This window comes from Mesoplodon mirus, assembly GCF_964341445.2.
Source record: "Mesoplodon mirus genome assembly, chromosome: 2".
In the NCBI taxonomy this organism is placed as follows: Eukaryota; Metazoa; Chordata; class Mammalia; order Artiodactyla; family Ziphiidae; genus Mesoplodon; species Mesoplodon mirus.
Window position 1 is genome coordinate 58,690,855 of NC_138977.1, and position 26,620 is coordinate 58,717,474.

The 26,620-nt window shown below is 49.9% G+C and overlaps 1 protein-coding gene across 1 annotated transcript in view; it reads left to right on the forward strand.

Annotated features, from left to right (window-relative positions):
- The window catches only part of ADAMTS14 (ADAM metallopeptidase with thrombospondin type 1 motif 14), a gene marked incomplete at its 5' end in the record, with an annotated part of 113,362 nt that overhangs the window by 35,784 nt on the left and 50,958 nt on the right, over positions 1 to 26,620 (forward strand). Inside the window, 2 exons of the mRNA XM_082642868.1 lie at positions 9,795 to 9,951; positions 15,422 to 15,612. Coding sequence (XP_082498994.1) covers positions 9,795 to 9,951; positions 15,422 to 15,612 — 348 coding nt within the window. The remainder of the gene's footprint in view (positions 1 to 9,794; positions 9,952 to 15,421; positions 15,613 to 26,620) is intronic.

Consider the following 26,620-nt stretch of genomic DNA (forward strand, 5'->3'; position numbering starts at 1 on the left):
GATGCTGATACTGCTCTCTTTGTGAAACATGGATGATCACTTAAACATTCCATTTAGTACCATTACATCATTTGGGAGCTTCTATAATTGAGACCAGGGGTTCCTAGCCCTGGGTGCACGTGAGAATCACCTGGGTAGCTTTGAGACTATACTGATGCTCGCCGCCCCCCCACCACCACCGCCCCATCTCCTTAGATGTGATTCATTTGTCTGGGGTGTGGCCTGGGCGTCAGCCAGTCTGCAGATTCCCCAGGTGATCCTAATGGACATCTACGGGTAAGACCCACTGCTGTAGCCTCCTGGAAAAGTCTACTTTGTGTTTGACAGAAAAGTTGGGGGACCAGGAGAGCCAGTCCGAAGAAGGAAAGAAAGGAAAAGGCCACACACCTGCTGTGGGCCAGGCCTCAACAGGGGGCATGTCCCCTCCATTACATCATTTCATTTCGTTTCAGGCATGGAAACTGAGGCTTGGAGAGTGTCACCCAGCTGGGAAGGGTCCAGGCTGGGACAGAGCCACAGGTATTTCACTCCCAAGTGTAGCTGCTGCATCACTTTGCAGGGAGGTTGGATGACAGAAAAGGAGGGTTACGTTGGGTTTGTTTCCTTCTTTTAAACTTTGTTTTAAAGTCATTGTTATACAATTTTTTCTTGCTCATTGTAGCAGGCAGACATTCTGTGCAGAATCAGGTTTTCTTTTCAGATAGGGGGATCATAGAAAAGTTAGAAAACACCTAAATGTTTAAAGAGAAGGAAATTGCCTACAAGTTCACACCCAGGTGGTGCATTTTCACCAACCTTTGGTTTGCCCATGTTCTTTTACAATTCCTGTGAATCAGTCTTTTCTTGGTAGGGACTTTTCCCTTTAAGGATGCTTAACCACTGGTACTTTTTTCTCAGGGATTTCTTCCCGTGTACAGACGGGATCTGAGCAAGTCAAAGCCAGGTCACAGTGGAGCCAGGACTTAGGGGCAAACCATCCATGGCTCCAGAATGTTGCTCCCAGCACTCCCTTCATGAACCACTGGCACACTTTGAATTTTGGTTGTGATCATCATGGCAGCAAACTCGGACACTTACACGGTCCTTGCTGCCAGCTCTCGGTGCTCTATGTATGTTTCTCCGAGCAACCCACAAGATCAGCGCCCTTATAACCTGAAGCACAGGAATGTTTAGTAACTTGTCCAAGATTCCGTGGTTTGAGAGTAGCAGGACCCAGGGATTCTGGCTTTAGAGTCTCTGCATTTACCCAGCACAAGCCCCATGCTGCTTCTCCCCGAGAAGGATCTTTGCTACAAATGGGCTGGGCCCACCAAGGCCCCAGTAGCCTTTCACCCAGCACCTCCCAGGGTATGGGGCCTGCAGAGGTCATGACCCTGGGAAGTGGGCGGAGCCAGCAAGCATTCATCCCAGGTAAGTGCCTCCAGCTGGTGGAGGCTCTCCCATTTCCTGTGCTTCGTCTGAGCCTCAGGGCCTTCTGGGACTTCCGCTGCGCCCGTGTGGGGCGTGCGTTGCCCTTTGAGGACAAACCTGGCGGTTCTCGGCTCCATCCTCCGAGGGCTCCTTTCTCCTGCCTGTCCCCAAGGCTGCAGCTCGGCATGAATCAGCTTTCAGACTCTCCTTGGCTTGGGCCCAGGCCTTGGCAGCCCAGCCTCCAGCAGAGCTCCTGTGGCTTGGGGCTTCCACATCAGGTTTGAATTATGTGGAATCTCAGCGTCCGCAGGCTTTCATCCCAGCCGTGCTGACTCACGCTTCCATGGTAGCGGGCAGCCTGCGCGCCTCATGCATGTGTGTCGTCTGAGTGCATGTGTGTTGTCTGCCTGCTTGTGTGTTGTCTGTGTGTGTGTCATCCCTTTGTGTGTCATCTGGGTGCATGTGTGTCTCTTGTTCCTGTGCATATGTGTCATCTCTGTGCCTATCTCTTATCTCCCGGTGTGTTTGTCATCTAACAGCTTTATTGAGATGCACATACCATGTAAGTCACCCATTTAGAGTGTACGATTCAGTGGATTTTTATTATATGCCCAGAGTTGTGTAATTATCACCATGTTCAATTTTAGAACATTTTCACTATCTCAGAAAGAAGCTCTGTGGCCTTTAGCTATCGCCGCCCCCTCTCTCCACCCCCTCTCGCCACCCCCGGCTGGGATCCATTACTCCAGCCCCCGGCAACCACTAATCTATCTTCTGTCTCTATTAGATTGCCCTATTCTAGAGTTTCAAATGAATGGAATTGTATAATATGTGGCCTTTTGTGACTGGCTTCTTTCACTTAGCATAATGTTTTCAAGATTCACCTGTGTTGTAGTATTTTTCAGCATTTCTTTGTTATGGCTAAATAACATTCCATTGTATGGATACACTACATTTTGTTTATCCATTCATCTGCCGATGGGCATTTGGGTTGTTTCCACTTCTTGGCTGCTGTAAGTAATGTTGCAGTGAACATTTGTGTAAAGTTTTTTATGTAGACTTATGTTTTCATTTCTCTTGAGTTTATACCAAGTGGAATTGCTGGCTCATATGGAAACTCTGTTTAATATTTTGTGGAACTGCCAGACTGTTTTCCTAAGTAGCTGCATCATTTTACATTCCCACCAGCAATGTATGAGGGTTCCAATTTCTCCACATCCCTGTCAACACTTGTTAGTGTCTGACATTTTGATTCTAGCCATCCTTGTGGGTATGAGGGGTATCTCATTGTGGTTTTGATTTGCATTTCCCTAATGACTGATGATGTTGAGCACCTTTTCATGTGCTTATTGGCCGTTTGTATATCTTCCTTGGAGAAATGTTTACTCAGATTCTTTCCCCATTTTTAAATTGGGTTGTCTTCTTCTTATTGAGCAGTAAGAGTTCTTTACCTATATTAGATGCAAGTCCCTCACTAGGAGATCAGAGGCTGGTTTCATATCTTTTTGCACACCACCCCCCAAGCCCAGCACGCAGTAGATGCTTCGTAGAGACCTACTGAGAGAGAGAACGATGGTCTCAGGCTATGGGGGCATATGGGGTGGCACTGGCCCCCTCACGTTCGTCGTGAATCAGAGGCACTGGCCCAGGATGATCCCTCAGAGGGTCTGGTCCCTGCAGGTTATGTTGGGTGTGTCTTTCAGTTGAACTGACTTAACAGAACCACTGGGGAGGTGGAAGAACTTGAAAAAAACCTAACCCCTGGGCCCACCCCTCCCTTTGATTTTTGGCTTGAGTAACTGGGAAAAAGATAGTGTCATTTGCTGAGATGGGGGAGGCATGGGGAGGAGGAGTAGGTCTGCTTTAAAGTTTGCGGTGCCCAGCGGAAGCCCAGGGTCTCTATCAAGGAGACCGTTGGACAGTCTTACATGGAATTTCGGGAGGGGTCAGAGCTGAGGATGTAATTTTGGAGTTACCTGCAAATACATAATCCCCATAGGATCAGGAGAAATCCCCAGGGAGCATGTGTGTGTGGCTGGAGGAGCTGAGTGAGACCAGGACAAAGAAGTGATTTCTGGCTCTGGCCACATGAGGTCACAGGTGAGTGTGATGAGAGCAGTTTCCAGGAAGTGGTGGTTCTAGAAGCCCCTGTGGTGTGGATAGAGGCGAGGCATGGAGGTGCAGGCGGTGAGTGTGGACAACTCTTTCCACTGTGGAGGGAAGCAGAGACCCTGGCAGTAGCTGGACAGGGCTGGGAGGGAATTTCACAGATGGGAGGTCCTCAAGTGCACTTATCAATACATGTCAACGATTCCAAGGGAGACCAGTGGGCACCGTGTGCGTTTCTCCATCAGTGTGCAGACGTGGAGTGGGTGGCGGCTTGGGTTGAACCACGGCAGAGGCTTCTCTGGGAGAGCAGGATGGAGGGAAAGGCAGGAGAGAGTTATGGGTGTTTGCACAAGAATTATTATGTGTCTGGATCGAGAAGTCCAAGGTGGTGAGAGGAGAAGTGAGGACCTGGAGGGGGGATTGACAGTGGTGAAGTGGTGGGGCCATGTGTTGGATGTCTTGATGAAGTTTAATTGTAGCTGGAGCCAGCGTGCTAGAGTTAGGTGAGCAGGATGGTGGGGGGAGAGAAGGAGACACCCGCAGTCAGGGTTTCTGAGGTTGTAGCAGGTGATGTGATCTCGGAGTCAGCCTGGCTGGCAGTGGCTGGGGATAGAAGTAGGTGGCTCTGTTGGGGACGAGCCTAGTGGAAGCCACTTCTGATTCTCATGGCATTCCCAGTGTGTGCATCATCCAGCCTCCACTTGCTGGATTTACTTTTGTTTCCTCCAGTGGAACAGTTTCAATCTGAATTTGCTGGAAGCCTAGAACCTGAGACAGCATAGCTGGCAGTAAAACCCTCGTAATGGAATTTCCAGAACAAGTTCAGGCCAGAGAATGCACTCTCCTTGGGAGGTGGCAGGATGGTAGGGTTGGGGGTGGCCTGCTCTGCTTTCCCTGCTGCGGGGAGGCCCCACATAGGCCGGCCTTGGAAGGAGAAGGAAGGGGAGACCTGGCCCATACCTCAGCTGGCTCCACTGCGGCCGCCATCTTGAAATGGGCCCTCCTTCTGGGCATTTGACAAAGGTTGGCCAATCTGAGGGGGCAGCAAGGGGGCTCGGGATTCCCCTTTCCCAGACCCAGGCTGGGTCCTTGCTTATTGTCTCTGCACCTGACTCAGCACAGATGGACCCCTGTCCTTGTCCAAGTCTGGACTTCTGCACTGTCCAAGGTGTCCTTTGGGATCTCGATCTCTGGCCTCCCTGATCTGTTTGTTGGCTCATTTTACCTGTGCCTCCCAGTTTACATGCAAGTACATGCAATTTTAGAATAAACATGTTTATATATACACATTCCCACATACATACGAATTTCAAAATAGTATGACTTCAGTTATCTGCTGAAATATTTGGGACCTCACCCTGATGACAGACAGCTGCTGGTAACCAACTGAACTCTTCAATTATGACCCACGGCAGGACACAGGTGATTTCTAAGGCAGCAGTCACCTACCCTGTCGTCACCTGTCTCCTTCAGGTGCCCTGGAATTACACTCTGGATTTGGGTTTTTTTCCTGAGGGGAAGCTGGACTGGAAAACCTTAGTTAGCATGGCCTGAAGGCCTCTGGATGAAGCCGCAGAAGAAGCTGTCACCTTTGCAACCAAAACAGTGTCACAGCCATGTTGGAAAATTCAAACAGGCCCCTCCCTCAGCCACACACCTTCCAGGAAAGAGTCCTCAGGAGCAGCCGTATTAAAGGGTCTAGAGCAGGGCCAAGGGGGCCAGGCTTGCCCACTGGTGGGTTTCCATTTGGAGAAATTACCTGAAGACCTATATAGTATGTGGCTCAATTAGATATAAACAGCTATTTGTTGTTGTTTTTATTGCACGAAGGATCTTTCTGGAATATATTTCCTACTTATTTACTGTTTCCAGAAGAATAAGTTATGGGTGAAAACAGATACAGCTGACATTTATTTTCCATTCCACCAGAACTTATTTTCTCCCCCTTTCTTGATTTCTTATACAGAAATTTGATTTGATTTTAGTGCTTAAAATTAGCCACCACTTGTCAGAAATATAAACATCTCATAAATTGAGAGACGGGAGTAATTTGGTGAGGAGGCAGAGAGCCAGAAGGTTCCCGTTGCCAGTCTGTCTGCCCTGAGCGGTGCCTGGTTTCCTGGCCAGGGCAGCGCTGGAGGGGAGCGTGGGCCAAACCTTTCCTGGTGCAGACGGGGAAACGGAGAGCCGCGGGGAGGAACTGGCCCAGGCCGCCTCCTGATCTGGTGGCCGGGCCTGCCTTGCCATCCCTTCTCCAGGAGGAGGGTCTCAGAGGCCAAGAGGGAACCCAGACGTGGCCCAGAACTGCCGAGGCCTGGACGTGATGCCCTAAATAGATGAGGGTGATCACTAGGGAGGTTCTGATCTGGATGCCAGTGAGGGGGTGGGGTGGAGGTGGGGCTGGTGGGATCTGCAGTTACAAAGAGGTTTGAAACGTATTTCCTAGTTTTAAAACTTATTTCCTAGCCCTTGCATATGACAGGGCTTGGGTCTTTGCCCTAAACAGTTCACTGGGTGGAAAAATAGAGGTTCTTTGAACTCTTCCCTGGGGAGAGGGCTGAGGGTATGGGGGCTAGACCAGTCCCAGGAATCCCAGGGCTTCCATGTCTGGTAGAGGAGAACTGGTGTGTGCAGTGAGAATCCTTTCAGGTGTGTGCGTGGAGGGTGGTCACCAGGCAGTGGGAGGGGTCTGCTCTTCCTAAGGCTGTGTGCTGAAGCCTTGCTCTGCAAGGCCAGACCAGAGGCCCAGGGACTTGCAGTCGGGACTACGAAAGAATGCTCCAAGTGGGCCCCCAGGGCAGGAGCAGGGCCCGAGTGGCCTGAGGTAATAGAGCCTAGTGTTTAAGAGCCACGCAGAGCTGGGCTATTGTTCTAGTGCTGTCCCTTACTTGCTGGGTGACTCTGGGCAAGTTACTTAACCATTCTGAACCTCTGTTTCCTCATCCATGAGATGAGTCTAATATTAGTGCCTATTTCATAGGGTTGTCATAAAGATGAATTAAGATGTGTAAATGTAAGTAGCAGGTACTGTTATTAATAGCAGTGGTAATAAGACTGTTCATAAAGGGTGGAATGTAGAGAAGTGTGTTTCAACTCAGGAAGCCATTATGAGTGACACAGAATAGGTTATATCTTGAGAGAGGGAGCTCCCTGTCACTGGAGGCATCCAAGCAAATGTCAGAGGTCCGCTGACTGGGGATGTTGTCAGGGTATTGAAGCCTCAGACTGGGGCAGGCATGGCCATCTTGAAAGGGAGGGGTGGGCTGGAAGGTAGTACCTTGCAGCCCAGCCCTATGCTGTGCGCATCATTCTGGAACCTGCATCCCTCATGTGAGGCACTGAGGTCTGGTGGCCACAGGGACCCAGTGGGTGATGAGGCAGGGAATGCCAGATTCTGAAGAATCCTCCTGTGTAGTGGGTTAACCAAGTCCCAGAAGTGGGGAGGCTGTGATCAAGTGACCCAGTGTCGGGGGCGGCGGGCGGTAGCTGAATGGAGTCTCCTGCCCCCTGGTCTGGAGAATTCTCCTCTGCCGGGCTGTTTGCAGAGCTGTGATGGGCAGAAAGAAACAGAGAAGCTACAGCCCTCAGTGAGCCTGGGTTTGTGTGAGTTTGGCCTGGATGAAGCACAGGTTGTCTGACTTGTGCTGTGAAGGTCTCTTTTTTTGCTTGGTCCAGGGGGGCTTCGGTGGGGTGGCAACAGTGCCCTTGGGTATCAGACAGGGGTACACAAGTTGGGATGGGATGGATGGGCGTGAGGCTCGGCAGAGAGTCTCTCTTGGCAGCCGAGCTGCACTAGCTTTGGGGGGAATGTCCTGGGCCCTCCCATCCTGCAGCCCTGTGTACCCTGGAAGACGGCTTCCTTCGGCGGGCTCTGCGGGTCCGCAGTGGCAGAGGCCCTTCGACTTGGCCATCACTTATGCAGGTTTGGCTCAGCCTCTGCCCATGAGCCTGAATGCCTCCCCAGCCCCACACTGCCCTTCCTGCTTCCACACCTGTGCCTGGGTCCCCTACCTGCTGTGCCCTTTCCAGCTCACGTAGGTTTCTTTTGCTACCCTGTCAGTTTCTCCCTTCTTCCGATGCACTGATTACCCTGCCGCTGGCTGTGGAGGTCGAGCGGAGACTGCCAGTCCCAGGGTGACCATGTGACTCAGGCCGGACCAACCACAGTCTCCCTTGGGCTGTTCCAGATGGGACTATGCAAGGAAAGCCTGCTTGTCTGTGGTGTCAGAGCCGAGATGTGCCTCTAAGAACATAGCCTTGTCCGGGAGAATGAAGCTGATGCAGAGCGGCCCATGAGGAGGGTGGAGAGGGAGCCGAGGGCACTGGGCCCCTCACTTCCAGTGCCTGCACCTGCCATGGCTTGTCCAGGGGCCAACACGCTCCACTTTGGTCCAAGGGGGTTTAAGTTGAATTTCTGCCCGTTACAACCGAGAGCCTGATGGATACCTGTCCCTCAGGTATATCCGCAGGTGCGCCAAGCCCAACAATTTGGATGCCCTCTGCTCCTCTGTGGGCCCCTCCATCCAGACAATGAGCAACTCACAGCCAGAGGCTGGGCCTTATTTATCTGTTTCTCCCTGCCCTGGGCACATGGCAGGTGCAAAAGTAAAAAAAAGAAAACGCTCTAAATGCAAGGATCAGTGCTTAATATAGAGTTTGATATTGTCATTTTAGTAAGCAGACCAGAACTTTTGCAGACAATTGAGTGTCACCTGATAAAATGGTTACCTTGGGAAACACCAAAGTTATTCGGGTAATGCTGGCTATTTTCCCTAGAACGTTTTTTGGCCTCCTGATTGGAGCAGAAGGCCATCTTGGATTTGATCCAAAATGGTGTTTGCAGTTTGATGGAGAGACATAGCAGGAAGGGACAGGAAGAAGACGGGCTGCTGCTGGGAGTTCCGTGTTGTGTGCTCAGGAAGCCTTGAAGGGGGTTCCCTAAGAAGCCAGCTCAAAGCAGGCTGAGGTGGGACAATTGGTGGAATTTTGTTGCGCACAGTAGTGGCTGCTTTAAAAAGAGGCAGCTCCTATTCAAATGGGAAGGTCTATAAAAATGGTTCCTTCATTCCCTGCTTTGTGTTCACAGCTGCGTTCCCAGTGTCTGGCTCAGGGCTGGTATGTAGTAGGCACTCCAAAGATATTTGTTGAATGAGTGAAGGAATTCAACAAGTATATATCTTTTAAGGATTGCCTCCTATTTTCCAGGCACCATGATGGGTGTCTCTTACTGCTTTATAGAGCTGATGTGTGGGTGGTAGGTAGGGGACCTGTACCACATCTATTCACACACATCCAGTTATATGTTTCATTGGCCCCTGTGAATATTGCCTTCATTGGGACCTAATAACATGTTGGCTGGGCTTGGCCAAGGTTATATATATATATATATATTTTTTTTTTTTTTTTCGCAGTATGCGGGCCTCTCACTGTTGTGGCCTCTCCCGTTGCGGAGCACAGGCTCCGGATGCGCAGGCCCAGCGGCCATGGCTCACGGGCCCAGCCGCTCCGCGGCATATGGGATCCTCCCAGACCGGGGCACGAACCCGTATCCCCTGCATTGGCAGGCGGACTCTCAACCACTGCGCCACCAGGGAGGCCCCAAGGTTATATTTTTATGTTTTTATTTCCAAGGCCAACACTTGATTTTTTTTTTTTTTTTTAAGGGCCTGTTTTGATGCAGGCGAAAAATTAGAGTAAAAACAGAGCACACACTCCTGGGGCACTGTCCTGGCTCGTTTATCGTCAGCAAACATGAGCTGCCTTCCCTGGTGTGTATGCACACATGCTTTAAATCTGAAATAACAGCGCTTTGTACTGGAGTTGGGGTCCAGTGCCCACCTTACGTAGGGATAATTAACCTTTACTGATAGGACTTTCCCTTCTTGTCTGTCTGTAGATAAAGGCAAATCCGCAGGATAGTGATAGTGCTTTGGGGTGCTTTGGTGTGTGTGCCTAGTCCTTGTGACAGTGACCTGCCATTTTAAGCACTGGAACCCTTTGTTTAAGTGAAATGTTACGTGGAACCCCATGAGTGTACAACACAGTGGAAGTGGATCTGCTCTGCTTGCAATGGGCATGGGAGCCCTTGCTTGGCCCCCTGACACCCCCTCCCATGTCCCTGCTGGCATCCCAGGGCCCCCCAAGCCCCTAGAGGAAGAGTCTGTACTCGTTTAGTCACACTCGTTTGCAGTCGCACACACTCACCCGTTCTGCCGTGTGTTCACATCTCTTCTCTCTCCCCCTCTTTCCTCCTGCTCCCTGTGCCCCTGGTTCAGGCGGGCCTCATCCGCACAGACAGCACTGACTACTTCATTGAGCCCCTGGAGCGGGGGCAGCAGGAGACGGAGGCCAGCGGGAGGATGCACGTGGTGTACCGCCGGGAAGTCGTCCAGCAGGCGTGGACAGAGCCTCTCGGGGACCTTCACAATGAAGGTAGGCTGTGGGCGGGGCCCCCAGCTCTACCTCCGTCCGCACCTCCGGGGTGTTTTTAGGTAACTTCTGGCCTGAACTTCTCAACTCCTGGCCTCAGTCTTCTCAGCTGTGTAATGGGACTGGGCCATGTAGACCTACTGCACCAGCAGAGAAATGCCACTGGGTTTTAGGGGCTACCATAACAGGCTGGAGTTGGGGGCCAGAAGGGTACTTGAGTCTCCTGAACTGTAGTCCTTGGGACTCCAGAGTCTCTGAGGGGCTCAGTGTCGCTTTGCAAGGCTGTTTCTCTGCCAAGGCAAGAGGTGAAATGGCTGCAGTTAGCTCTTCCCCGCCCCCCCGCCCCGGGAAAATCATCTCAGCCCCTGGGAACCACGGGAAGGAGGTTCTTAGGGCACTTCTAGGGAGACTGCCTGGGGTCAGGCCACCAGGGTCAGCTCTGTCCAACAGACCATTTAAAAATCCTACCTCCACCACTGTCTACTGTGTGACCCCAACAAGTTACTTAACATCTCTGAGCCTCTTTTTCTAATCTGTAAAGTGGGGGCGATCATTGTTACCTCTAAGGCTGTGTGTATTATAGTGTGTATAGAAATCCCCGCATGGAGCTTAGCACGTTGTAGGTGTTTGATGAATGGTTGCTCTTATCACGTTCTTGTTATTAAGGTAACTGCTGCCATGTTAGGGTGAGAGCCCTGAGAGGGGCGTCTCTGCACCCCAGTGACCAGCACCGGAGCCTGTACCCCGCCCTGCACGCCTACTCAGGACACGTGGTTAAGTGAATGAAGGAGTGGATGCAACCTGTGCTGGTCCTGGGCCCGTGCTGACTTCATAGTCTGACTGAGCTTTGTCTCGAAGCCCCTTTGGCCACTAAGACATGAGACCCTGGGTGGAATCTGGCCATGAGTGACCACACCCTCCTGCCTGGGCCCTGGCAGTGTTGGGCCCAGTGTGAAGGAATGCCTGGAAACCAGTTGTCCCCACATATAATGCCTCCTCTGAAGCCCCAGCTGCTCTCCCCGTTGCTCATAGTGATGCTGCACTTATGTTGCGATGGTGGAGGGCTCTGCAGGCCTGGTGGCGGGGGTGGGGTGGGGGGTGAGCTGAGGGACTGGGCGGAGCCTCGGGGGGGGCTGGGGAGGGTTTCAGGAGCAGATGGTGACCATTCCCACCACCATGGCTGAGAGGAATGACAGATCTCCCTCGGGCTCCATTTTATCTGAGGCCAGTTCTGAATCGTAAGACCATAAGTCCTCCCTTCTAGGGAGAGACCTTGGGGAAGTCCTACTCTAGGGCTGTGAGCCTGGAACCGGCCACACAGTCCACCACCACGGTCGTTGGCTGGGAGGCCGAGACTGCTGAGCTCAGGGTGCGGTTCAGACTCTAATGCTGCTTTGACTCCCTTTCATCAGGCTGCCTGGCTGAACCTCCTGTGGGCCTGTGGGTGGTGTCATGCCCTTGGCCCATGTGGGTCCTTCCTTAGAAAGACAAGGGTGATAGGGGACTTTCTTGAAAACCTGTGACTCACTCACTCTGTTAATTTAAGGCCAGCATTGCATCTGAGCCCAGTTTGTGAAGTGTTTCTGGATGTGGCTGTCTCCATTTAACATCTTGGTTAAGATGAAAGGTTTGACCTTGGAGGCTGTGCCCTGGACGTTCCCATGCTCCTAATGCTGTCCTTTCCTCAGTCCTGCTCTGTAGCCGCCTTCCCACCATCCAGGTCCCTGGGACCTGGATGCCAACAGGCCATATGTGCCTGTTGCCAGAGTTCTGGCTCCTCGGCTGGGGGCCGGGGCTGCCAGACGCCAGGGCAGCTCATCCCCTGGCCAGGCTGGGGCTTAAGGTTGCTGCTGCTTTTTTTTAATCGAGAGAAAATCCATTTTAACATATACAATTCAGTTTGAGTTTTTTTTTTTTTTACTATAATCACAATTTTGTGGGACCATCACCATTATCTAATTCTAGAACACTTTGATCACTCCCATAAAAAACTTGATACCCATGAATTAGCTGTCACTCCCGTTTTCCTTTCCTCAGGCCCCTGGCAACCACCAATCGATCTTCTCTCTCTAGAGACTTGTCTCTTCTGGACCTCCCCTATATGTGGAATCATACAGTCTGTGGCCTTTGTGACTGGCTTTCTTTCACTTAGCATGTAGGGTTCATCCGTGTTGGAGCACGTATCAGTACTTTACTCCTTTTCATGGCAGGGTAGTAGTCCATCCTGTGGAGAGACCACATTTTGTTTATCTGTTCTTCTGTTGGTGGACATTTGGGTTGTTTCCATTTTTTGGCTATTATGATAATGCTGCTATGAACATACTTGTACAAGGTTTTGTGTGAACATATGTTTTCAATTCTTTTGCATATATACCTAAGAGTGGATTGCTAGGTCCTATGACTACACTGTGTTTAACTTTTGGGGGAACTGCCAAACTGTTTTTCAAAGCAGCTGCACCATTTTACATTCTCACGGGGCTTCTTGGGTGGGCTCATTGAAAGTTCCCAGTGACCTGCTGCCCTCACCCCTCCTCACTTTGAGGATTCCCTATATCTGGGCCGAAGGATGAGAGACACATAAAAGAGGGTGTGACTGGAACATCTCCAGGCTCTATAGCTGATGTTAGCAGGCCCTCCCCAATGCCTGTTACTGTTTTTGTTGAGAGAGAAACCTGGGTGGACCTGGTTAGGGTGTGATAATGGGGAGTGGCAGGTCTGGGTTTACATTCTGGCCTTTTGCCATCAACTTGCTGCATGACCTGAGATGAGTCAGGTAACCTCTCTGAGCCTCCCTTTGACAGGCCTGGCAGGGAGAGCTGTGAGGGGTCAAGTTCCCCGTTTCACTTGCAGTGCTGAAACCTCCGGGCACTGCTCATGTGTTGTAAGTGGCTGTTATGATTCTACTCACTCCATGGAGAGAGCCCTTGCCCCTCCTCCTCCCCTCCTGGGGGTCTTCTCCCCTCCCAGGAATTTCTCTCTGGGCTGCTGTACTCACTGTTGGACTCAGACAGCAGGGCCACCAGGAGCTCTGGTGCAGTGTCACCTGCAGAGAGAGAGGCATTGGCCTCAGGGGCAGTGAGGGTGGACACCAGCCTGAGCCCTGCTCACCAGGCTGTGCATTGCATTGTTCAGAGGGCCGGCTGCCCATTTCTGGTTTCTCCACTAGGCCAGTGACCATACATTCTCCCAACTCTTTTTTTTTCCCATAAATTTATTTATTTATTTATTTATGGCTGCGTTTGGGTCTTTGTTGCTGCGCGCAGGCTTTCTCTAGTTGCAGCGAGCAGGGGTTACTCTTTGTTGCGGTGCACGGGCTTCTCATTGCGGTGGCTTCTCTTGTTGCGGAGCACAGGCTCTAGGCGCGCGGGCTTCAGTAGTTGTGATGCACGGGCTTAGTTGCTCCGTGGCATGTGGGATCTTCCCAGGCCAGGGCTCAAACCCATGCCCCCTGCATTGGCAGGCAGATTCTTAACCACTGCACCACCAGGGAAGCCCGGCATGCGGAGTCTTAGCTGTGGCATGCAGACTCTTAGTTGCAGCATGCATGTAGGATCTAGTTCCCCAACCAGGGATTGAACCCGGGCCCCCTGTACTGGGAGCGCAGAGTCTTACCCACTGGACCACCAGGGAAGTCCCCATTTTCCCAACTCTTAAATCTAGTGCTTTCCTTCCTTTGCACGATAGCATTACTAACCAAAGGGCAAACAGAAACAGTGACATGGAGCCCTGTGCTGCCCTGTTGCCCCGTGCTCAGATTTCAGCCCCTGAAGTACCCATGTGCATGGAGGCTTAGAGGCAGAACTTGGGTGTCTGTTGATTTCATTCCTGAGGGTCACCCACACTGTGGGCGGGGTCTCCTTATACTCACAATAGATGCTGCAGGCGCAGCTCCCCCTGCTCGGGGGCCCTGTGTTCCCCACGTTCCAGCAGGTTGTCTCCTGCTCTCCGCCAGCCAGTTCCGATATGCCCTTCTCCAGAAGCCTTCCCCAGCTCCCCAGTCCCGGTGTGGGTCTCGGTGTGGAAGCCTGCCCTAGTCAGTCCTACTGTAGCCCTTGACGTTACTCTATTGATACCATCTGGTTTCTTATCTGTCACCTGCACTAGGCAGGGGGACTCAAGGACAGGGCCCTGCCTTCATCACCCACCCACCCTCAACCCTTCTAGGAAGTGTGGGGACCCTCCTGCAGCCACACCTCTGGATACACGCTGGGATTATAGTGGTGGCATCTTTACAGCCTCAGCCCCTGGCCCAGTCTTGGGGGTGGGGGGTTCTCAAATAATGGTGGATAAATGAATAGTCTTAGAAATCAGTGCACACGTATCAGAGCTTCAGGGTAGGATGGCAGGAAAGTCATTAAGTTCAGTTGAAGTTTTCTTGAGGGACCTCAGCTTCCTGTCCTGCTTTCATAGCTTTCCCTATGGTGTCCTCATGCACCCTCACTCCACCGCCCCAACAGATGTTGCTCCAGTCCTTATTCAGGCTATGGTGTAAATGACTGATAACTGCTTGAGGTGTTACCTTTCTAAGTAGCAGTATGTTTCAAAGCAAGGCCTTTGGATTCAGACAGACATGGACACACTACTTTGAACCTTAGTTTGTTTGCCTGTATAATGGGGTCGATAACCTGACAGAGTTGTTGTAAGGACTGGATTGGATTGGATTAGATTAAGGGTCAGAAACTAAGGTCCGTGGGCCAAATGTGGCCTACCACTTGTTTTTGTAAATAAAGTTTTATTGGGTCCTAGATAGGCTCATTTGTTGATGTATTGTCTGTAGCTGCTTTTATGCTCCAACAGTCGAATTGAGGAGCTGAGATGGAGACCGGAAGGCCCACAAAACCTAAAATATTTACTATCTGATCCTTTACAGAAAAAGTTCGACAACTCCTAGATAACATCATACAAGTTAATAAATGCTGGTTAAAGAAATCAATATTTTGCTTTCATCCAAAAGGCCAAAGCTGTGATGGTGAAATTTGGAGTTGCTGGCAGTGACTGGGAGGGATTTGAGGGGCACAGGGCATGCTCCGGGGGTCCCTTAAATGCCCCGCATAGGCCACGGTAACATCACAATTTTTTTCCTTTATTTAGATGTTTATACCCAGTGCCACCCTTGATTTCTACAGCAAGCTTGTGGGGCAAGAGATCAAGGATTATCCTTCTCCATGTCACAGCAGGGGTGGGGAGCCTGGAGCAGCAGCAGGGCTTGGGCTAGGGTGCACAGGGAGATGGGACCGAGTAGGAACTGGAACCCGGGCCAGTTCTCTCCTCTCTGCTCTTCATTGCCTCAGAGACTCGCCGTGTCCTCATGCCAGGGAAAGGGCTCATGCCCACCAGTTACCTGGTATGGCACAAACCCTCATGCTGCCTTGGCTTTCAGAGGCAGGGAAAGGGGCACACGTGACGTGGGCGGCGTCACGGTGACAGTCCCTTATGTGGGTTTGACCTCGGTTTCTTCCCGTCCCGGTTCTAGCTTTTGGCCTGGGTGACCTTCCCAACCTGCTGGGCCTGGTGGGGGACCGGTTGGGAGAAGCAGAGCGGAAGCGGCGACATGCCAAGCCGGGCAGCTACAGCATGGAGGTGCTGCTGGCGGTGGACGACTCGGTGGTGCGCTTCCACGGGAAGGAGCACGTGCAGAACTACGTCCTCACCCTCATGAACATCGTGAGTGTCCCCGAGGCCCGGGGCTGGGGGCAGGGGCTGGGGTGGGGGTCACCGGCGCTGGTCTGATGGACAGTTTCTCCTGGGCCTGCTGTTTTCTGGGTAGACTTGGGGAAGTCACACTGCCTGCTCCTTAGTCTAGCTGGACAGCAATTTCCATGGTGAGATGGGCCTGAGCAGGCATGACATCCATCCCAGGCCTCAGCCTGGTCTCAGCTGTGCATGCCTGTGCTGAGGTGCCTCCAGGCAAACCAGAGCCCATGGCCGGTGGCTTCTGGGCTTGGACACATTCAGAGCCTGGGTCAGGCATGGCCGGGGGCCTCACTTGCCTTAGAGTTGAAGGGATTTCCCTGAGATTCATCATCTGGAGAAAGTGCCCAATCCCAGGCTGGGGAGACTGGCTAGTGAGCTGTCCATTTGCTAGGGGGGATCCCAGGCCACCAGGGTGGGCCTTGGGTGTTCACAGAGATCAGACGGGCAGGGAAAATGAGGGTCATGGGCAAATTTTGAGACTGTGAAGCAGAGAGGCCATGCACTGTCCAAAGTGGGTGGTCACTGCTCAGCTGCCACTGGAGGCTCTCATGCTGAGATGCGGGGCTCTTGTCACAGAAAGGCCAGTTTTTTAAAGAAAAGTCAGAAATGCAGACAGTTTTGTTTTTTTAAAAAAAACTTTTTATATGGAAAATTTAAATTGAGGTATCTAAGTGAAACACCCAATTTTTAAAAATGCTAAAATAAAAAAAACCCACTGTGAATGCTGAATAAAACCTATTTACACACCACATTTGGCCTGTGGGCTACCGTTGGGCACCTCTGACCTAAAGGGGCAGAGACGAGGGAGACCAGGGGAAAGGAGGGTGAAAGCGTCAGGGGTGGGCTTGCACTGTTTCTCTTCCGGCAAGAGGCCTTTGTCAGAGGTGCCTGCGGCTGTGGCTCCGGGAGGATGGGGACCGGTCTAGGCGCAAGTGGGACCTATGGTGGAAACTGCTCAGGCCTCGGCCGGATGCTGGGGAGACACAGCAGGACCTCAGGCCCTCCATTATGAAGCCAGGTGGAGGGGTGATGTGGGGGTCAGGCCCCAGCTCAGAATACTAGGGTGCTGTGGAGTTGAGGCAGGAGGAGGCAAGCACCCCATCAACAGGAGACAACAGGGCAGGGCCTTCAGCTTGGAGTCTGCAGGAGACCCAGCTCGACGGCTCATCGTAAACATTCATCCGGAACATAAGAGCTGAGAAGGAAGATATATATACATGGTGGGACCTCTTTATGTTTTATTTTATTTAAAAAATTTTTTATTGGAGTATAGTTGATTTACAATGTTGAGTTAGTTTCAGGTGTATAGCAAAGTGAATCAGTTATACGTGTACAAATATCCACTCTTTTTTAGATTCTTTTCCCACATAGGCAATCACAGAATATTGAGTAGAGTTCCCCGTGCTATACAGTAGGTCCTTATTAGTTATCTATTTTATATATAGTAGTGTGTATATATCAACCCCATTCTCCCAATTTATCCCTCCCTCCCCCTTCCCCCCTGTTAACCATAAGTTTGTTTTCTACATCTGTGACTCAATTTCTGTTTTGTAAATAAGTTCATTTGTACCAGGTGGGGCCTCTTTAGAAAGCCAAAGTTTCCAGCCCCTGCATGGGCCTCCACTGGCCTTAAGGTTAGGGTCCTCTGACCTGAGGCCTGTAAGAAAGATGGCTGGCTGCATTCTCATGCAGACCAAAAGGTGACTGCAGGCGGGCCAGGGCTGCGGTAGGATCAACTTACATTCAGTCTAACATGCAAGGTTCTTGGAGGCTGTGACGGACGGACGTGCAGCCAATCACAATGATCACAGTACTGCGTGGGGAGGAACGCTAGTGGATTGGCCAAGAGCGTGGGCTTTGAAATCAACCAGCCTGGCTCCGCCCCTTCCTGTCTTTTGACCTTGGGGGCAAGTGAAAACCCCAAAACACCAACCCTCTCGAGTGTCCCATTTTTGGGTGCTTCAGGTCTTATTTGCGGCATGTGGGTTCTTTCATTGTGGCACGCGGACTTCTGTCTAGTTGTGGCGCGTGGGCTCTAGAGCGCATGGGCTCTGTCGTTGCGGCACGCAGGCTCTCTAGTTGATGCGCACGGGCTTAGTTGCCCCGTGGCATGTGGGATCTTAGTTCCCCGACCAGGGGTCGAACTTGCGTCCCCTGCATTGGAAGGTGGATTCTTTACCACTGGACCACCAGGGAAGTCCCTCCCCACTTTTAAAACAGCATTACCTGGGGACTTGCCTGGGTGATCCAGTGGTTGGGACTTCACTTTCCAGTGCAGGTGGTGTGGGTTCGATCCCTGGTCGGGGAGCTAAGATCCCACATGACTCGTTGCCAAAAAACCAAAACGTAAAACAGAAGTAATATTGTAACAAACTCAACAAAGACTTTAAAAATGGTCCACGTTAAAAACAAAAACAAAAACAAACAAACAAAAAAAACCCCAAATAGAACAAAAAACCCCCAGCACTACCAATACTTACTATGCAAGGGTTTGGGGAGATTAAATGAGGCGCATAGCACATAGCACGGTACCTCGCGTGGCATAAGCTCCCAGTAAGTAGTTGGTGACAGTAATATGGCTTTCGTGAGGGAAGTGGTAACACATTTCTGGGACCTAAACAGTTGATGAGCAGAAGTGTCAACTCCGTGGTCATGCCAATCCCCCTGGCAACATTTGTAGGAAACTAAAATAGCGTGGTGCTGCCTGTACTGTCTGGGGTCCATAATCCAGCCACACGGGAGGCAAGGTGGCTCTTAGGAGGGCATGCAGCCAGCCCCTTGTAAGCTGTGTGGCCTTAGGCAAGGGACCTGTATTCTTTGGAATGTGTGGCTTGTAAGTGATGGAAAACGAATTCAAACTACATTAAGAAAAACAGGGCTAAAGGAAATGGACCAGGTTGTGGAAGGGACAGGATGGAGCTGGTTGTAAGTGTAATTGGTACTAGAGGCTTACATGGACTCTGTTTTTAGGTTCCCTTCTCTCTGTGTGACATCCTAATTCTCTTTGACCAACATCTCTACAAGACAGATTCTGGCTATTAGCATCATGAAGCTCTTTTTTTTTTTCCAGTTTTTTTGTTAAAGTATAGTTGATTTACAATGTTGTGTTAATTTCTGCTGTACAGCAAAGTGATTCAGTTATATGTATATGTACATTCTTTTTTTAAATATTCTTTTCCATTGTGATTTATCATAGGATATTGAATATAGTTCTCTGTGCTAGACAGTAGGACCTTGTTGTTTATCCATCCTATATATAAAAGCTTACATCTGCTCACCCCAACCTCCCACTCCATCCCTCCCCCAGCCCCCTCCCCCTTGGCAACCACCAGTCTGTTCTCTAAGTCCGCGATTCTGTTTCTGTTTCATAGATAGGTTCATTTGTGCCATATTTTACATTCCACATAGAAGTGATATCATATGGTATTTGTCTTTCTCTTTCTGACTTACTTCGCTTAGTATGATCATCTCTAGTTGTATCCATGTTGCTGCAAATGGCATTATTTCGTTCTTTTTTATGGCTGAGTAGTATTCCATTGTATATATGTACCACATTTTCTTTATCCATTCATCGATCCATGGACATTTAGGTTGTTTCCATGTCTTGGCTATTGTGAATAGTGCTGGTATAAACATAGGGGTACCTGTATCTTTTTGAATTAGAGTTTTGTCTGGATATATGCTCAGGAGAGGGATTGCTGGATCATATGGTAGCACTATTTTTAGTTTTCTGAGGAACCTCCATACTGTTTTCCACAGTGACTGCACCAACTTACATTCCCACAAAGAGTGTAGGAGGGTTCCCTTTTCTCCACACCCTCTCCAGCATTTATTGTTTTGTAGACTTTTAAAGAATTTTTATTTATTTTATTTTATTTTATTTATTTTTGGCTGTGTTGGGTCTTCATTGCCGCACTCAGGCTTTCTCTAGTTGCGGCGAGCGGGAGCTACTCTTCGTTGAGGTGCACGGGCTTCTCATTTCGGTGGCTCCTCCTGTTGCAGAGCACGGGCTCTAGGCGCACGGGCTTCAGTAGTTGTGGCTCACAGGCTTTAGAGCGCAGGCTCAGTAGTTGTGGCACACAGGCCTAGCTGCTCTGCAGCATGTGGGATCTTCCTGGGCCAGAGATTGAACCCATGTCCCCTGCATTGGCAGGTAGATTCCTAACCACTGGGCCACCAGGAAAGCCCTGTAGACTTTTTAATCATGGCCATTCTGACCAGTGTAAGGTGGTGCCTCATGGTAGTTTTGATTTACATTTCTCTAATAATTAGTGATGTTGAGCATCTTTTCAGTGAAGCTGACTCTTATTGCCATAGCTCCCTGGCCAGAGACAAAAGAAGTTTCCCCTCAAGTTCCCAGGCAAAAGTTCCTGGGGCTGGACTCTGATTGGTCTAAGTTTGGGTCACATGACCACACTTTGGACCAATCAGTATATGCTGGAGAAGGAGATAGAGTTTTCCAAAGGAGGAGAGGAACTGGACATAGGCATGGTCACTGGAGAAATTGTTCTGAGCTCACCAGACACCCCAATCTGTGTCTGTTATACTATTTAATCCCTGAGAGCCTCCGTTTTTCAAAATGGTGTCTGCCCTTGGGTTGAATATGTGTAAAGTATTTAGCACACACCTGGCACATAGAGAGTACTCAAGCAATGTGTTCTGCATTCTTATAGATGTATTGTCTTTGTGTGTGTGTATATGTGGTTCTATGTCAAAGTCTCTGAAGGTGGGGTCCTTGAGGGTGAGAACTTTGACTTAGGCCTTTTTGAAACCCAACAGCACACAGCATAGGTGTCTAGTACAGCACCTGATAGGTGATCGGTAAATGTGGAAGTGAACGGTGTCTATGGGAGAAGCTGGGAGCCTGCGTGGGAAAAGGGGAAAACAGCAGATTTCTGTCTACAATGCGAGCATTAAGGAAAGGTCAGGGGTAGAAATCAGCTCCAACTACAGGAGCCCCAGGGAGGGGAGGGGTGCCAGAAAGTCTGCCCCTTGCCACCTCTTTGCTTGGATACTAATTCTTTTATCCCTGAAGTAGCATGTGTTTTGCCACTCAGAAAGCAAAAGCTACCATGTGCAGCCATTTGAGAAAGAGAGGGAGGGCGGGAGGGAGGGAGGGTGACTCTGCCTATGAACACACCCACCTCACTGGAGCACTTGACCGCCCACCCAGACTCTATAAATCGCTAGCCCAACCTAAGACCACACAGCTGAGTACTAATCCCATTAATGGCAGAGCCAGGTTGGCCCCTGGAGCCAGCAAGTGGAGAACAGGAGGGAGAGCGGGACAGGGGCAGGGGGCAGGGGAGACCTTAGGAAGTCCTCGGTGTTGGGACCCTCGGTCCTGAATCCTGAAGACCCCAGGAATGTGAGCTGGGCTCTATTCACAGCCCCAGAGTTTGCTAAAAGATAATTCTCAGAAAAAGGTAAAATCATGACTCTTCACACAGAAATAAAAGCAGGCGCTGTGTTAAAGATTTTACTCTACTCACTGATCAGTGAGGGAACCAGACAGATGTTACAAGCCGTTCAAAAGAGAACCCAAAGAACAGAGACATTTATAGATCAGGAATTTTGAAACGAAAACGTGCAAATAGAGACAAAATTGACTTTTTCACAGCGTGGAAGGGAAGACAGAATTTACATGTCTGTAGACAAGAGTTTTGCATTGCTATCCGTTACCTAACACCGCTCTCAGTTGTAAAGTAGCTTCTGTAGCATCAGATTCAGATAAGGCCAATAGGTGTGCTGTGGACAGTGCATAATTTTCATGGAAGTACACATTCTTTTTTTTTTTTTTTTTTTTTTTTTTTGCGGTACACGGGCCTTTCACTGTTGTGGCCTCCCCCGTTACGGAGCACAGGCTCCGGACGCACAGGCTCAGCGGCCATGGCTCACGGGCCCAGCCGCTCCGCGGCATCTGGGATCTTCCCAGACCGGGGCACAAACCCATGTCCCCTGCATCAGCAGGCAGACTCTCAACCACTGCGCCACCAGGGAAGCCCGGAAGTACACATTTTTATTCCCTGAATTTGCGGCCTGGACTAGGTCGCATGTAGAGAGCCCTTTCCATGGATGGCAGGGAGTCTGGTGGCACATCTGACTTATGGGCTGCATCCTCCCTCCTGGAGCTAGAGAAGTGGCAGATCCCCTCAGGACACAAGGGCACACCCTGGATTCTGGCTGTGTGAGAGGACTAAGCAACTAAATGGTGGGACCCCCCCCCCAATACCTCCCCAAGAGCTGACCTGCCAATGCCCCTCCCTTTCTGGATTCTGGTTGGGGAGTAAGGTGTGGAGAGAAGGCCTAGAGTTAGGAGTGCTTGAGAGTGGGTAGTCTGAGGAAGACCAAAGAGCTCTCTTTTCTTGGGCCACATGCTCCATTCTCTCTCCCATCTCTCAGAGAAAGCTTCCTGTCTGGGCCCCTGCATTAAGGATTGTGTTGCTCAGCTTCTCTTTAAATGTCTCTTGGTTGGACTGAAGTGTGAGCACGGCAGCAGGTTCTGGAAGGGTAGAACAGACTTGCTGGAGCCCCGCTCCCCAGCTGGCCTCAACCCAGTCTGGGCTGTCATTCATTCATTTGTTCAGAGCCAGGTGCTACGCTGCCTCAGTGGGCCTCCCCTATGCTAGGCATTTGGCAAGATGGGGGTGGGTGTGATCTGGGCTCTTATGGTCATAAGTGACAGAGACCCAGCTCACACTAGCTTCAGCCAAAGAAGGGATTTATGGGACAGGGCAGCTCCAGGGACTCGGGCCTCGGGTCCATTAGGATGCTCTCTCCTTTCCTCCCTGCTTGTCTGCTTGGTGATATAAGCCAACAGGAGCCCCGCTTTCTCTCCATGGCAGGAGACAGCACCACTGTCAGCCCCAGATTCCCACACTGCCTGCTCTTAGGACCCAAAGGCAAAGGGATCCTTCCTGCCCTCCTAGGGAGGATTAGCCTGGGTTGGGTCACATGGTCATCCTGGACTAATTGCTGTGATTGGAGCGTTGGCTTGGGCCCCCAGGTGGAGTCTACTGCTGCGAATGCAGTCAGGTGGAGCAGTATCTGTTCCTAGAAATCAAGCAGTGAAGCATGCAGAGAGAAGAATAGCTTCCACAGTGGAGGGCTCAGAAAGAGTGGAAAATGTATGTAGTCCCTTCCCTCAGAGCACGTAAACTGTTGTATGTCCACAAACAATTGCAAACTGGGAACTTCCCTGGTGGTCCAGTGGTTAGGACTCCACACTTCCACTGCAGGGGGCCCAGGTTTGATCCCTGGTCAGGGAACTAAGATCCTGCATGCTGCACGGCACGGCCAAAAAAAATAAATTAAAAATAAATAAATAAGACACCATAGTGAAAGCCTTCATTTATTCATTAAAAATACATTAAAAAAAAATTGCAAATTACATACTTTTAGAAGTCATTAGGTTTTTTTTGTTTTTTGTTTTTTTGCGGTACGCGGGCCTCTCACTCTTGTGGCCTCTCCCGTTGCGGAGCACAGGCTCCGGACGCGCAGGCTCAGTGGCCATGGCTCACGGGCCCAGCTGCTCCGCGGCATGTGGGATCTTCCCGGACCGGGGCACGAACCCGTGTCCCCTGCATCGGCAGGCGGACTCTCAACAACTGCACCACCAGGGAAGCCCTAGAATCATTTTTGAGCAACCACCGGGAGCCAGGCTCTTTATAAACATGACCTCGTTTACTCAAGTCTCCCAGTAACCCTGTGAGAGGTCTGAGTATCCCTGATGTCCTTACACAGAAACCGAGGCGCAGAGAGCTGACTGTAACTTTTTGGTCTTCCATCTGGTCAGGTACGGGGCTGAGATCTGAGTGACACTCTGTTGACTTCAGAGCCACCCTCTTCCCACGGCCTCTGCAGAGGTCTGTAGCCTCAGCCAAGTGGTGCTATCCATGGCTGGTGACCCAGATGTCAGGGAAGGAACAACTTTTCCTCTACCCTCTTAGGTTTAGTACCTGGAGACATGCAATTTAAACTGACAAAAGACAGATTAGCAAGAGAAAAAGAAAGTTTGTTTACGTATGCAATGTGCATGTCCTTGCAAGTGCTCAGTGATGAGTAACTCACAAAAGGGTGGTTAGAATTTGGGGCTTATATGCCTAACTTAATAAATGGATGAGAGGGAAGAAGAGGCTCTATGGGAAGGGCAAATAGGTTTCTTTAGGAAAGATAAATGGGCTTTAGGAGAACAACTGGGAAATAAGAAAGTTTGTGATAATATATGTTTATGCAGGTGCAAGTGGGCTTTCTGCCTTTTTTTTTTTTTTTAATGACCATGAAATTCCCCTGGGGAGGGGCTTTATAGTAGCTCATTTTCCCAGAAGTTGCTGCTTTGTCAGAGGAGGGAATTTCTGAGATGGTTGCTTTCTGCATCTGTTGAATCTCAAATGTCTTCGGCTTAAAATATTTATACCAACTCTGCAGTTCTGAGTGGGTCCCCACACAGGCCAGGAGTGGGACCCTGGGAGTGACCCCAGGAAGTGAGTGATTATATATGTGTGTGTCCTGGAGGGACCAGGGCCCTGTGCCAGTCCCTGAGGTCCCCACTTAGGGTAGAAACCCACATGTTGTGGGTTATGCGCCACTGTATGCCCTTGGCAAGGCCCCTACGGGACACACACCACTGAAGACCGTGCCAGGAGGGCCTGCTTTGGAGGCCTATTTCCATAGTCTTGGTTCTACCTTCCTTCTCACAACCTACCAGAAAGTAGGTGAGGAGGAGAGTAAATGTCTTCTCAGAGGTTCTGGAGGGCTGTCTGAGGCTGGTTCCTTGCTCACTGCTGCCTTGCCCTTGTGGGTGTGGGAACAGAGGTGTGCAGCCGAGACAGAGCTTCCCTCGAGGGCTTGTTCCTCTGGGGAAGAGAGGCTCACAGCACTGAGATGGGCCACGCCTAAGGAGCTGCTGCCTTGCAAACCTGCGGCTGCCCCAGGGGGAAAGTGAGGGTTTGGGGTTCTGACTTTCCCAGGTGCAGTGGACAGCCAGCCAGAGTTCCTCCTGTGGCAGTGAGTGGAGGGGCTGCCCACACCCCCTCCCTCCCAAGGGACCAGCAGTACATCCTGTCCATTGTGTGGGAACTTGTATTTGGCTGGAATGCTTGAAGCGCTAATTCCCTCAGGGATTCCACGAAACCGGTAAAAAGGGTGTCCCTTTGCTCTTCCCTCGCAGCACCTGCCTGCCCGTGACCGTTTCTGATCCCGGTTTCCGGGGCCAGGGCTGGCCTGCTGGGATCAGAGAGAGATCTGGTTCCCAGGATGGATGGTCTCATTGTGCTAACCCAGGGAGGAGGGGACAAAGCCCTTAGTGGAACTCGGAATGATCTGATCAGGCCATCAGGCCCCAGTCACTGCAGCTCTCAGGGGCATTTTGCCTCTCACTTTACTTTTGCATTAACCTGGGCATGTGCTATAAATATTCATGCAGCTCCAGATGGTGGGCAAGGACTCCTCAGCACTCTCTCACATGCTGCTGGGCCCTGGATGGACTTGGCTTTCCAAGCTGTTCCTCGCTTTACCCATCTGTAGTGGGTCTCTTTCCTTAAGGCTTCTTCAAATCTCAGGGCAAGGGAACCATTTAAAAAATTTTTTTATTGGAGTATAGTTGATTTACAATGTTGTGTTAGTTCCAGGTGTACAGCAAAGTGAATCAGTTATACATATACATATATTCATTCTTTTTCAGACTCTTTTCCCATATAGGTTATTACAGAATATTGAGTAGAGTTCCCTGTGCTATACAGTAGGTCCTTGTTGGTTATCTATTTTATATATAGTAGTGTATGTATGTTAATCCCAAGCTCCTAATTTATCCCTCCCCTCCACGTTTCCCCTTTGGTAACTATAAGTTTGTTTTTGAAATCTGTGAGTCTGTTTCTGTTTTATAAATAAGTTCATATACATCATTTTTTAAAACTAGATTCCACATGAGTGATATCATATGATATTTGTCTTTCTCTGTCTGACTTCACTTAGTATGATAATCTCTGGGTCCATCCATGTTGCTGCAAATAGCATTTTTTTCATTCTTTTTTATGGTTGAGTAATATTTCTTTGTATATATGTACCACATCTTCTGTATCCATTTCTCTGTCAGTGGACATTTAGGTTGCTTCCATGACCTGGCTATTGTACATAGTGCTGCAGTGAACATTGGGGTGCATGTATCTTTTGAATTATGGTTTTCTTCAGACATATGCCCAGGAGTGGGATTGCTGGGTCATATGGTAGTTCTGTTTTTAGTTTTTTAAGGAACCTCCATACTGTTCTCCATAGTAGTTGTACCACTTTACATTCCCACCAACAGTATAAGAGGGTTCACTTTTCTCCACACCCTCTCCAGCATTTATTGTTTGTAGGCTTTTTGATGATAGCCATTCTGACATATGTGAGGTGATACCTCATTGTAGTTTTGATTTGCATTTCTCTGATAATTAGTGACGTTGAGCATCTTTTCATGTGCTTTTTGGCCATCTGTATGTCTTCTTTGGAGAAATGTCTATTTACTTATTTTTAATTTTTTTGGCCATACTGCACGGCTTGCAAGACCTTAGTTCCCTGACCAGGGATTGAACCTGTAGCCGCTGCAGTGGAAGTATGGAGTCCTAACCACTGAACCACCAGGGAATTCCCAAGGAATGTCTATTTAGATCCTCTGCCCATTTTTTGATTGGGTTGTTTGTTTTTTTCTGACATAGAGCTGCATGAGCTGTTTGTATATTTTGAAGATTAATCCCTTGTCGGTTGCTTTGTTTGCAAATATTTTCTCCCATTCTGTGGGTTGTCTTTTTGTTTAGTTTATGGTTTCCTTGCTGTGCAAAAGATTTTAAGTTAAATTAGGTCCCATTTGTTTATTTTTATTTTCATTACTCTAGGAGGTGGGTCGAAAAAGATATTGCTGTGATTTATGTCAAAGAGTGTTCTGCCTATGTTTTCCTCTAAGAGTTTTACAGTGTCTGGCCTTACATTTAGGTCTTTGATC